Below are 14,165 nucleotides of genomic sequence, written 5' to 3'. Positions count from 1 at the left end.
TTCCCCTCAGTTTCAGCACAAAGAAAGAACCAGTTGCGTTTATTCATCATAAGAGACAGCTATTCTTTAAGAAACCTTGTTAGTTTGGCAAAGAAGAATGTACAGAAACTCAGCCTAGGATTAAACAGTTGACCTAATGACAACAACAAAAAAGCCTTCTGTAAGAACAAATTGTATTTGGGAGAAGAAATCTTTTGATTGGGGAGCAAGTAGACAAAAGGTTGAAGAAATTGGAGGGTTGCTGTAAAGCTTTAAATCCTGCTTGATATTCCACTTTTTTGGCGTTGCCGTCATAGTTATTGCTACCATTGTTGAACAACAAAGAGAAGTAGCATGCTGGTGGGAGGACAGGCAAGCATGCAGAACTCCCTAAGGCGATGATGAGAAGGTGGTGAAGTGGCAAGGCAAATCACTAGACATACTAAATCAGCAGAGAAAAGGATAAGGATAAGAAGAGGAAATTAGATGTGGAGGCTTAAGAGAGAATTGAAGAATGTAGCTAACAGAGTGGGGGGGAAAGATGATATAAGAAAAACTCAATATGAAATCAGCTTTGCTCAAATTCAGGAACCTGGGTGTAATTTTAGAGAGACAAAACAACAAAGGTTACCATACAATCATAGGCATCAGCAGGAACATGAAATGACATGTGGGGATATAAGAGAAAGGTTGGGATTTGCAACATGTCATGATACGTATTTTATCTATTTTCCCCTAACCTTGATTTGTAGAAGACATCTGGAAAGACATCTGTAAAAGACAACTTGGAAAGAAATCCAACATTTTTACTATATATCCATGGGTAAAAGTAAAAGAAACCAAAAAGGTTTTAAATAAAGAACTAAATTTTATTTCTGTGAAATTAGATGTAACACTTCTGAAATACTAAAAGACCATAATGGTTTTGTCCATTTTTAAAATTCTTTTCTCTTTACCTCTTCATAACTTTCTCTTTTATCTATTAATATAGAGATGAATAATGCATTTCTGAAAAACAAAAGATGATTTGAGGTTCTGATCATTTAAGCACTAGGAAACTCCTTTCAATATTGGGAGGATGAACTCAGACTAAATGAGGACATATGAGGAAGGAATGAGTAGCAACATCATATGAAGATACTACTTAAGGATGATTTAGTCCACTATCATTTAACCTAACATAACTCATTTTGAATACAAAAAGTATAGGCAGGTTAAAAAGATCATATGGAAGACCAGAACACATTTGTTTTATTCTTTTAATTCTTGTTTGTTGGGAATCGTAAATAGAAATGTTGACTGCTAATCAACATTTTTAAAATCTTTTCTTTGTAACAAGGCCCATTTGAAATAAATAATATTCTAGAATAGAGGAGACAATGTGCTACTTGATATTTTGGTTTTCAATTCCTGCTAGTTCCAACCAGCACATTAAGGAACTGATGTAGTCCAAGACAAATGGATATTAAATTATACAAGTAGTCTTCAATTTATAATAGTTCATTTAGTGACTGTTCAAAGTTACAACAGCACTGAATAAATGTGACTTATTACCATTTTTTCACACTTACGACTGTTGCAGTATCTTCACAATCACATGATCAAAATTCAGATGCTTGGAAACTGACACATATTTATGACAGTTGCAGTGTCCTGGGGTCATGTTTGTGACCTTCTGGCAAGCAAAGCCAATGGCGAAGCTAGATTCACTTAACAACCATGTTACTAACTTAACAACTGCACTGATTCATTCAACAAATGTGGTACAAAAGATCGCAAAATGGGGCAAAATTCACTGAACAAATGTTTCACTTAGCAACTTTTTTTTGCTTAATTGCGGTTGTAAATTGAGGACTACCTGTACTTCTGCCTCCGTCTTGTTGGAAAACTAATCAAAAATACTAGGAGGTAGTCAAAATATTCTGCACAATTCAGTATTTTACTTATCTGATGCATTAAGTTTCATTCAGATTTCTCTCTCTCTCTCCCCCCCCCCTCTCTTTCTGTATATGTATGTGTATATATGTTTATGGGTGTAAAATCCAAACTATTCATCAGACTTAATAGTCAAATGTGCTGTAGGAGAACAATTATACTTCTGCCTTTTATCTCAATATAATTGCAATCTTCATTAGATAGTCTTGAGTTTAAAAATCCATTCAAAACTAAATTTAGCCTATAATTTTGTATAAATCATTTATCTTCAGGGAATAAGACCTTCTGAATTCAGGTTTTATCTCTGAGAATGGTTGCACAGGACTGAATGTTTAAATAGTTTAAAACAAAATGTTAGATCCCCTCTAACAGAAAATCCTTTTGCTGTAAGGGAAGTGAACTGAGCAATTTTAATAAGACACCTGCAAATAAGGCTGCCTTGTTTTTTAATGTGCAGATTTTTTTTATTGACAAACTTGGTGACATTTGAGATGCTGTACACAGCAGATGGGGTCAAAGCAGTCAACATCTTACAAGACTACAAAGCTAAGCAGCTCTCCACACAAATCTAAACAAACAGATGCACAAATTAAAGTAAAACAAATCTGAGTAGTTAGATAAACTCACAAGGCAGAATGAGTACTAAATCATGATGCTCAAGCTGCAATAATAATAATAATAAATACCATAATATATCTGCCTCTGCAAAGTAAAATATTGAAAAGAAACCTCTCTCTTTCCAGTGAAGAAATTGGAAATATAATTTTGCCTTCAAGTTCCCTTACATGTAAACTTGATTTTCATATGCATATAATTGAAAACAAGTGTCTTAAAAATAAAAATTAAATTTCCAACCAAAATGTAAAATATTCAATATAGAAATTTCTATTAGTTTTTAAATGTTTTAAAAATCATTATTAACCTCCTGTATACAAAGTAGCAAAAATATGATATGTTTCTCAAAATATTTCTCATGTAAAGTTTATGTAATTTCCATATATCTAAACATATTAGATCACAGGATCCAAAGCTGCTTTTCCCCAAAAGACAAATGGACTTTCTTGTTCTTTTTCTTTGAAAATGTTTTGCTTCTCATCCAAGTCAATAAAAGGTTTAGTTGTAGAACTGAAGAAGCTTCTTGAATGAGTAGTGAAACATTTTCAAAGGGGGACACCCCCCTCACCCAAGAAAATTAAATTTCTTTTTAAGAAAAAAAGCACTTTAGGACAATCATGACCTGGATGATCGAGAATCTCCACAGACATTTAGACTGTAAGATTGTAAGACCAACGTTGCGCCTTCAAATCAGGTTTTGACTTCTGATCACTGCCTATTTGGCAAGTACTTTTTGGAAGTGATTTGCCTTTACCTGCCTAAGGCAGAATGAAAACTCAAGGTCTCCGAGTTTCTAGCCTGATGCCTTAACCACTACTCCAAATTGGTTTTCATTTATTTCATTTCATTTCATTTTTATTTACTTGGGCAGTATAAAATAAAATAAAAGAAATAATTTTTATTTTATTAATCTTTATGCCACCTGGGTGGCTTATAAATAGAAATAATTCAAACATTAAAATAATATTAAAATATATAATATAATATTAAAAGGTGAAAGCCCCCCCCACCCTTTGACTATGTGTCTAAATGATCAAACAATTGGCAACTCCAATTCTCCATTGCATCTGGAAGGAGAGTCCAACATGGGTAATACTCCAATTCTATTGGTAGAGACTGAGTTAAAAATTTACATATTATTTGAGCACCGCCCCCTCTGCTCTTCCCATGAGCCAGTTTTAAAAACTCAGTCTAAGTGTAGAGACATACTGAGTTGTAGCTTAAAGAGTTTAAGTATTTAAAATAAGGAAATTAGTGAATAAATGTTTTTAGCTTGTTGTTACCGTTTTAATCCTCTTCTTTGTATTTCAGATGCAGAAGACTGAAGTGGATCAGACGGTCAGGGGTCTCTGTCCTCAGCGGACAAACACCCCCAACGAACCTTCTCAGGGGTTGTTTGCCTTCCCCCAGTGGGAGCACCCCGTAGAGAAGCACCCAGCCTGGGGGTCCCTGGTCTCCGAGACCATACCGGGGCTGTCAGCCGAAGGTGGGGGGGTCCGCCCCCCCCACTGGGAGGCTTGAAAGCCGAGCGCTTGAAGCGGACGGAGCCGAGCGCTTCACAGCTGACTGGGAAGTCAGCGGAGCGGCCGTTGGAGCCGCCGCGGTGGCTGCAGAAGCCGAAACCGCCAAGCGCCCCGAAAGGACCCATAACGGGTGCGGGCACCCTCCGGAGGACGAGAGGGGGCAGGAAGACACCCCCCGGTCGGCGGAGGGGCCCGAGAGCGGCCGGAGAGCCGCGCGAACTGGGCGCCGCCATCTTGGAGGCGGCTGGAACAGCAAGACGCGTTTTGGCGCGCAAAAGCTTTTTTCGGGCGGCAAACAAGCGCGAACGGGCGAATCGGCCCTAGTGCGCAGGCGCGGGCCCATGGAGGCTAAAGACGCCATTTTTGGGAGCGCTTCTGACGAGGATAGCGAGAGCCAAGCTACCGGTGGTCAGAAAGCCATAATCCTGGGCCTTTGGTGGAAGGAAAGTTTCCAGATTACGCAGCAGCCGTGAGTACTATGGAGGAACATCAAGGGAAGGAGGCCCCCAGCTCCCCCGCCTCATCTAAGGACAAGGCAAAGGGGAAGGCTAAAGAGAAAACAAAGTCACACTCTTCTGCCTCCTCCTCCTCCATTAAAGAGGCTGAAAAACGTATTAAAGCATTGGAAAAGAAGCTGGAAGCAGCATTACAGGCATCCCCAGTGGGTCTCCCTCTAACTCAGAGGCAACCTTCAGACCCTATGTCACCCCCATCTACCTTTGGGCCTACAGGGGTTACACCAGAAGGGGACTGGTCACCAGATAGGCAGTTTCTGCCCCTACCCCAGGCCATGCCATCGCCCAGCACTTCCTGGGCCAGGCCAGGTTCGGCTGCCCAGACAACAAGGGGCCTCCAGGGGCCAACAGCCACCTTTACGCCCACAGCGGCGGGCTTGCGTTCCCAGCCCGGGGCGTGGCAGAATTTACCCCCAGACCTGCAGGACCTTATCGCTAATGCGTACTCGCAGAACATGGCGCCAGGGGTGCAACAGTATGGTGGGCCTCCTCAACAAGCGGCAGGTTCGTGGTCGGCACCGCCCCCCTCGGGTTTTGGTTCCCTATTGGAAGAGCAAGAACAATTTGAGGACAGTGAACCGGAATATGGTTTTTCCGAGGATGAGACTACTCCTGAACAAGTCCCCTCGGTTGGCCTGTTCAAACCGGCGCTCTTCAGAACCTTACTGTCTAAGGCCAAGCAAGTAATGAATCTGCCGGGCTCAGAAAAGGCTACAGAAACCGCTGAGTCGGGGCAGACTTCGGCCTCTCTCCTAGACGAGCCTCAACCCGAGTCCGACCATTTTCCTGCATCAGGCATTTTCGTAAAAGGGGTAAAACGACCTTGGCAACAGCCAGCGGCAGCTCAAGGGCCATCCAACCTTGAGAGGAAATTTTATACCTTCGACGAGGAGGTGGAAAAGCTGCTCGAATTCCCCCCTATAGACCAGCCGGTCGTCACGCTAGTCTCTAGCGCATTGGTACCCTCGGAGACCGGAGAATGCTTACGGCCAGAGGAGAGAAAAGCGGAGACACTGCTGCGTAAGGCACACCAGATGTCTGGCTGGGGATTCCGGGCAGCGGCGGCAGCGTCGTTCATCAACCGAGCATCGCTCATGTGGATCAAAGAAATGCAATCCCGCCTGGGGCCCGAGGACGGGCGTCTCCGCCAGGACTTGAGTAAGCTATTGGCGGCGACGGAATTTTCGGCGGACGCCACTCTTCATGCGGCCAAGTTCTCCGCCAGAAGCATGGCAACCACTTTGTCATCGCGCCGCCTGCTGTGGCTAAGGAACTGGCAGGCGGATCTTAAGTCTAAATGGCGCCTAGCCTCAGGCCCCTTTCAAGGCTCCACACTCTTCGGAGACCTGTTGGAAAAAGTCTTAGTGGAGGACAAGGATAAGAGGAAAGTACTGCCTAGGGCTAACAGACGGCCGGACAGGAGGTTCACTCCTTATTCAAGGCGTCAGTCCTTTCGTTGGGATTCCTCCACTGGGGCGCCTCAAAACCAACGGTCCTTTTCACAGGGACAATATGGCCAGCAGTCCTATAGGAGTGACCGCGGCTCCTTCCAGGATAGGACAAGGGGCTATCACCAGTCTAGGAGACCCTTTCGAGGAAACACCCAAAGGGGGTTCAAACGCACCAAATGACGCGACCGGCCCTCGGCCAATCGGAGGGAAACTTCAGGAGTTCTGCACGGCTTGGCAGGCAACATCCTCCGACAAATGGGCCATAGCAACAGTCACATATGGACTTCGGCTAGAATTCATCCATCCACCCCCCAGCCGGTTTCTGCGCTGTCCCATACTAAAGGACATGGCAAAGAAACTACAATTACGCCAAGAGATCTCACACCTGTTGGAGATCCAAGCCATAGAGTTGGTTCCGCCACAGGACGAGGGCAAGGGATTTTATTCCATGATTTTCATCATCCCCAAACCCTCAGGAGGCTGCAGGTTGATCCTCAACCTGAAACAACTGAACCTATTCATAAAATACCGAAGGTTCAGGATGCACTCCTTGCAGACCATTTTGGCTTCCATACGACACCGAGACATTTTAACATCCATCGACCTCAAGGAGGCATATCTGCATGTCCCTATCCATCCGGACCATCGCAGATTTCTCAGATTCTTCACCGAAGGCAGGCACTACCAATACAGGGCCATGCCATTCGGCCTATCATCGGCCCCAAGGACATTTACCAAGCTCTTGGACGTACTGACCGCCAGCTTAAGGGCAAAATCCATCAGACTGATGGCGTACCTGGACGACATAGTCATATTGTCCAGGTCCCAGGCAGTGGCGCAGAAAGATCTCAGCGAGACAGTTCACACGTTAGAACTTCACGGCTTCACGATCAACGTGGCGAAAAGCCAGTTAGTACCTACTACCAAGCTCTTACACTTAGGAGCCATCATAGACACGCTGGAGGGCACAGTGTCGCTATCTCCAGAAAGACAGGACAACATCCGGCGATTGATTTCAGGCCTCCATGCGGGGCCAATACCATTGTCACTGCTGTCAAAGATATTGGGGACTCTGGTGTCCGCCATTGGCATAGTTCCCTGGGCCAGGTTTCACATCAGGCAACTGCAGTGGTTCCTACTTCCTGCTCAGAGGATCAAGGTGAGCCATTCCCACAGGCGAGTCTACTTGTCACAGAAGGTCCGGGAGTCCCTAAGATGGTGGACTTCGGCAGCCATAAGCAGAGGATCTCCCTTCCGGGTAACGGATCAGGTCATTTTGACCACCGACGCCAGCCTTACCGGATGGGGAGCTCACCTTGGGGTCCACATGGCTCAGGGTCTGTGGACAGCGGAGGACCTTTCATTGGTCAACATCAACTTTCTGGAATTAAAGGCTGTGTTTCTGGCACTAAAGACATTTACCCCCTTGGTCCAACAACAGCATGTGTTAGTGCTCACAGACAATGTGGCGACCAGAGCTCACTTAAACCACCAAGGGGGCACACGGTCGCAACGTCTCATGGAGGAGACGGAGGCACTATTACGCTGGGCCGAACAACATCTGCGGTCCCTGGCAGCGGAGCACATTGCGGGAGTATCCAATACGCAGGCGGATTGGCTGAGCCGCTCCACCTTAGACCCATCGGAGTGGAGGCTGGATCCGGCCCTGTTTCAACAGGTGGTGAGGCGGTTTGGACTTCCATTAGTGGACCTGTTCGCCAGTCCCCTGAATGCTCAACTTCCGAGATTCTACACAAGGTTTCCGGCACCGGGCGCAGAGGAGGTCAACGCTCTACTAACACCCTGGCCGCCAGGACTGCTCTATGCATTCCCACCAACGCCTCTTCTCCCAAGAGTGGTGGAGAAGATCCTGAGGGAAGGAGCGGAGGTATTGCTGGTAGCCCCACACTGGCCTCGCCGTCCGTGGTTCTCCGACCTAGTGGCATTGTCGGTGTCCACCCCTTGGAGGATTCCGGACCAGATGGTCTCCCTCAGCCAGGGGAACCTACAACATCCAGATCCACAGTGGCTTCAACTGACCGTTTGGCACTTGAACGGGTCAGGTTACGAGGATTGAAGCTACCGGAGAAGGTCATTGACACCATGCAGGCGGCAAGGCGTCCATCTACCTCCCGAATTTATCAGACGACGTGGGCGGCCTTTTGCGGTTTCTGCGACAAACAGCAAATTGACACGGGACAAGCCTCAGTGATTACGGTTCTGGAGTTCCTGCAGGCGGGTCTCGATCGTGGCCTAGCCCCGAATACACTAAAACGCCATGTGGCAGCCCTCGCAACTATGATACAAGTCGAGGGAGTCCGTTCCTTGGCTTACCATCCTTGGGTTAAGGATTTTTTACGGGGTGCTACTAACCAACATTCACCACCGATCCGGAGATTTCCCTCATGGGACCTTCAATTGGTCCTCAAGGCATTGACAAAACCACCATTTGAGCCTTTGAGATCAGTATCGTTACGACTGCTGTCAATCAAAACAGCCTTCTTAGTGGCTATTACGTCGGCACGGAGAGTGTCAGAGTTGGCTGCGTTATCAGTACGCCCTGACCTTTGTATCTTTTACCCAGACCGAGTGGTGCTGAGGTTGGACCCTTCCTTTATACCAAAAGTAAATTCCGAATTCCACAGGAAACAGGAGCTCATCCTGCCTGACTTTTGTACCCATGGCCATCACCCATCGGAGTTGCGATGGCATAAGATCGATGTACGCCGGGCGGTCAAGATTTACATTAGACGCACAGAGACCTTTCGAAAGACGGAAAGACTGTTTGTATCGTTCTCGTCAGATAAAAAAGGACTTGGACTTTCATCGGTTTCCATTAGTCGTTGGATCAGGGACTGTATTGCGGAGGCATACAGAGCTCGTGAGCAACCGGTTCCATCGGGAGTGACTGCCCATTCGACGAGGAGTGCAGCGACCTCAGCAGCCTGGGCCACCCAGGCGTCCATAGATGACATCTGTAGGGCTGCAACGTGGTCAGCTCCGTCAACTTTCATACGTCACTATAAGTTGGACTCCTTCGCCTCTGCAGAGGCGGCTTTTGGGAGACGTGTGTTACAACGAGTTTGTTTATCTCCAACGTCCCTGACAAGACCTTCTCCCTCCCATGGGCAGTAAATCTCTGGTATATCCCATGTTGGACTCTCCTTCCAGATGCAATGGAGAAGAACCGTTGTACCTACCTGAACGGTCTTCTCAGTGCACTGGAAGGAGAGTCCAAACCCACCCGGTTTAGTTGGGGTGCAGGGACGCCGGAGTATGCAGTTAATCAGTTATTAGTGTTATCAATAAAAATTGGTTATCCTCTTACTCTAGTTCTTTCGTTTTTAAAACTGGCTCATGGGAAGAGCAGAGGGGGCGGTGCTCAAATAATATGTAAATTTTTAACTCAGTCTCTACCAATAGAATTGGAGTATTACCCATGTTGGACTCTCCTTCCAGTGCACTGAGAAGACCGTTCAGGTAGGTACAACGGTTCATCTCAAAAACAAATGCTCTGTCTTACACATTGGGGGGAAAATTAGAAAACAAAATACAAGCTGGGTGGATACCAATTAGTAGATGACCCTCACTCCGTCAAAGACCTTGGCGTCTTTGAATCATCTCAAATTATCTAAGTGCCAGTGCTCACTCTAACAGCATTGCCAAAAAAAACATTAAGAGTTGTTAACCTAGTGTTGCATAGTTTTTTTTTCTGGTAATATTGGACTGCTAACTAAGACATATAAAACTTTTGCTAGACCAATTCTTGAATACAGCTTATCTGTCCGGAACCCACACTATATATAGGACATTGTTATAATTGAATGAATCCAGAGATATTTCATGAGAAGAGTCCTCTACTCCTCTGCTCGCAACAGCGTACCTTATGCCACCAGACTTAAATTTTGGGCTTAGACAACTTAGAAATTCGCCATCTTCATTCCAACCTAAGTGTAGTACATAAAATTATCTTCTTCATTGTCCTTCCTGTCAATGAATATTTTAGCTTCATCCACAACAATACAAGAGCACACAATAGATACAAACTTATGTTAAACAGCTCCAAACTTGATTGAAATTTGGAGTTGTTACGACTTCAGCAACAGAGTTCTCAAAGCCTGAGTGCACTACCTGACTGTAGTTTCTTCCCCAAACTCCAAAAGTTTTAATCTTAAACTATCTACTGTAGACTTACCCCATTCCTAAAATGTCTTTAAAGGGCATGCATAAGCATATCAAGCATGCCTCCCATCCCTGTCCTAATGTTCTCTTTTATTCATATCCATTTCATGTATTCATAATCATGTTATACTTATATCTGTTTTCTAATGCATGTGTGATATAAACAAACAAACAAACAAGCAAGCAAGCAAACAAATAAATGGGTGGGTGGGTGGATAAACAAATGAACCAACCAACCAACCAACCAACAAACAAACAAACAAACAAACAAATGCGAGGTTCTTATAACCTTCCAGAAGGCCAAAAACGAGGGGTAGATGTCAATAGTAAACCTAGTATTTGGGTATTCCTCACCTTTGTTTTAGAGGGCTATAAGAGCAGAAATTTTAGCTCTTCTCTTTGACTTACTGAGTTTGACCTTTCATTCACAGCAGAAGTTACCGGTAATCTTAACAGTTTGATGTTAAGCATACCAATTGACTAACTAAAGGCTGATATTCCTATATTTTATATCATCTATTGGGATGTTTTAGAAATTAAGAAAGTAAGGATATGTATATGTCATCTTAGAAAGAATTAGACATATGTCTTTCCATTTTAACATAAAAATATAGTGGAAAATAGATAGAAAGAAAGTACTGATTTTCTACTGCAAATACCTAAGAATTCAACATAGTTTTTGCAATGCCAGAATTTATAGCTTATTTCATATATTGGATGAAGTATATTTTAACCAAATACATAAAATCAGTTTCTACCAATGACAATTAAAGCATGTAATAGTGAAATTGAACACATATATTAGCTGATGTTTCAATTTCCCCCCAAACAATCATATTGGTGTTATATCAATATAAGTTAAAATGTGAAACATAAGCTGCCACATCAAAATGAGGAGAGAGAAACCAAATAAGTTAACCAGCTTATTTTTAAAAGGAGGAGGAGGAGGAGGAAGACGAGGAGAGGGAGGGAAAATATTATAAATCTCCTCTAATGAAGAAATTGCACATTTCTGAGCTATATGGATATTTTTATTCCCAATTCAATTTTAGACAAAAATTAAATTAGTACATTCTGCTATGCCATCTGCCAGATAGTTTTCAGTTCAACATTGCATTTCCAGACTCTGTATCTTGAAGTCTGAAATCATTATGTTGCTGGCAAGTAAGGTAGTGCAATACACGTGATTATGGCAGAATTGAGAGCAAGAGAGAGCAAAAATGAGGAAATGTCACTTGTTATAAATATGGAACCCAGCTCAATCCTTGAGGTGAGCATAGCAGACTACATTTCTAGATATGAACAGTGGTGATTTGACATATGTGAATGAAGGAAGTGCTTTTAGAGCTCTTTCGCCTACCTATAAATCTAATGGGGGGATGTATAGAACATCTTTTCCCTTTGCCTTTCCTTCCCTTTCTTTCCTTCCCTTCCCTTGACTGAATAAACAACATGCTAATACTAAACAAATATTTCAATTCACTATTATTTTGATCAATTTATAAATGCAATCCTATAGACCTCCTGTGACCAGATAGACCTCCACAGTAACTGGAAACAATCTATTCCATATACTAATAAGAATTAATGGGAGGATTTTATCACCACAATCCAACACATAATATATTTTGTTATTAATATAAGTCATGATTTTATTTACCTGCTGTGACTAGTGAGAAACTTTTAAATATATTTTCTAGGAGAAAGTAGCCATCTATCTTTATAATTTGTGGTACAACGACCATTTAGTATCAGGTTTATTCAGCCTACTTAATTCAGCTGATCACATCCATCATTATAACTTTAATTATTACAAACTGTAAGGGAGTAAACCCTTATTAAATCCAGCCATACCTCTTGTTCCTTTGTTTAAAAACTTAGCATAAAGCCTGAAATTGATAATAGTGAAAAAAAGAGCTCGCTCACTCTTGTAATTTAATAAAAGTTTTGCTACTGCTCCATTGGATTGATATATTTTTTTATTCATTTCACGGTATTAAAATCTACTTTAATAATACCTGATCATCTTTTAACAAAAATCTTGAACTTTTATTTCTGAACATATTTAGATATAATTATATTATACAATACTTTGAACAAAATTTAATTCTACAAATCATAAGTAAAGTTCATAAACAAGCACATAATACACTTTAAGAACTCACTCCTAAATTCAAAGTTTGAAGAAAATAAAATGTTTTACTGCTTACCTTTAAAATATTTTGAGTTTCATTCCACTTATTGGTCCACTCTTTGGTAAGCTCTTGCACCTACAAAATAAACCAAAATAATACACATAGATTACATCCAAATTTGAATTGATTACCAATTATTTTCTAACTGCCTCCCAAGTATTTGGATTATCCACAACATTGCTGTATCATGAGTAATCATATGGATCTTATTCAGTCCCAATATTTTTAGGCAATAGTATTAAAATAAAATATTAAAATACAAAAGTCTGTTTTTATTTCAATATGGACACTAAAACTTTGCTGCAAAATTATTCTTACTACATTAAGCAGAAGACTTTATAATGTAAATACAAATTGTCAGCAATTATCCCTGCTGGGGTTATTTTGAATCAATGATGAAAGATTATTTCATAGCGTTTATTTATATTTATAGTGAATTAATTTATACCAATCAGTATGCATAAATTACTAATTAATGCAAGTATCTTTTTCTTACTCATGAAAGCACATAGAATTAAATCCTTCAAGTTAATGGGTAAAGCAACTGTATAGAGATCTACACCTGGATCATCTTGCCAGGGCTCAGAAATTAAGTGGATCAAAGATGTGCTTACAAAAACATTTAGAGATTGCCAGGAGAAGCACCAAAGCAGCCAAACAAGCCTGGAAAATGAGAAGGCTATTATCAGTTTGAAAACAGGCTGTTTTTTGTGCTTTGGCACATATCTTCTCTGAATGGTTTTGCACCACCCTAATGATGGATAAGGAAAGCTACCAGAGAATCTCAGAGTTGAAAGTTACATTGGGAAGTTGAAAAAATATCTCGAGAAAGGGAATGGCAAACCACTTCTGTATTATTGCCATGAAAATAGTCACACACATACACACAGAGAGAGACTTCAGTTTATCTGCAGGGCACAAGATTGGAGAAAGCTATGTTGAAGTGATGAAATGGATAAGACACTGAATCAATTTCACCCAAATGACATATTAATATTTGATTTAAATGAAAAGTTGAAAAGCTTTTTTTTTAATGAATTCAAATATTGTGCTTAATTGCATTGTTGTTCTGTTTGTATTTTTGGCTTTCATATTATGAACACATGGTTTCGTGTTTTCACTGGATTGAATGGCAACATAAAAACCAATAATGAGTAAAATAATAATTTTAAAAAGCTTGTTAAAGTGGAATGGGAGAGTTTATAATCTTAGGTATTAAATTTCAGTGGGATTTATCCTGAGAATTTAAGTAGGCCTCACGTGCTGACAGCCTCATGCAGTGGTCACTCAAAGTTATAATGGTGCTGAAAAAAGAACTTTGTGAATATCCTGCTGATTTTTTATCTTTAGTTTCTCAGTCACATGTTCACCATTAGAGCCAGGTAGCACACATTATCCAATGCCTCATCTAGTTTCCCCATTGTCTTGGTTTGTCAGAAGGCTGCAGAAGAAGATCACATGACTCTGGGACATTGAAACTGTCATAAATGTCAGTTGTGAAGCATCCAAATGTAAATCATGTAACATGGGAATGCTAGAATGGACATAAGTGTGAAAAATAGTCATAAGTCACTTTTTTCAGTGTTGTTGTAACTTTGAACGGTCATTAAATAAACTGTTGTAAATTGAGGATTACCTGCTCATAAGTGACACTATATGGAAGCAAAAAATTGACTTTGAAGAAGCAGGGTAGAAATACTATTTATATTTTTGAACTATGATCTGGGAAAGACCTTGAGAATGCCATGGATAGCCAATAAAACAAACAGA

The 14,165-nt window shown here is 41.8% G+C and overlaps 1 protein-coding gene across 9 annotated transcripts in view; it reads right to left on the bottom strand.

Moving 5' to 3' along the window:
• KIF16B (kinesin family member 16B) overlaps positions 1-14,165 on the bottom strand; it is a 176,778-nt gene that overhangs the window by 139,331 nt on the left and 23,282 nt on the right. For all 9 annotated transcript variants that reach the window (XR_011557365.1, XM_070732601.1, XM_070732596.1 and 6 more), the window contains one exon: positions 12,411-12,470. Coding sequence is in view for 8 of the 9 variants with exons in the window: in XM_070732601.1 (XP_070588702.1) it covers positions 12,411-12,470 (60 nt within the window). In the remaining variant the exon portion in view is untranslated. The remainder of the gene's footprint in view (positions 1-12,410; positions 12,471-14,165) is intronic.

The sequence above is a fragment of the Erythrolamprus reginae genome, chromosome 1 (genome assembly GCF_031021105.1).
Source record: "Erythrolamprus reginae isolate rEryReg1 chromosome 1, rEryReg1.hap1, whole genome shotgun sequence".
Classification (NCBI taxonomy): domain Eukaryota; kingdom Metazoa; phylum Chordata; class Lepidosauria; order Squamata; family Dipsadidae; genus Erythrolamprus; species Erythrolamprus reginae.
The sequence above is the reverse complement of the archived record's forward strand: the minus strand, read 5'-3'. Positions and strand labels throughout refer to the sequence as shown.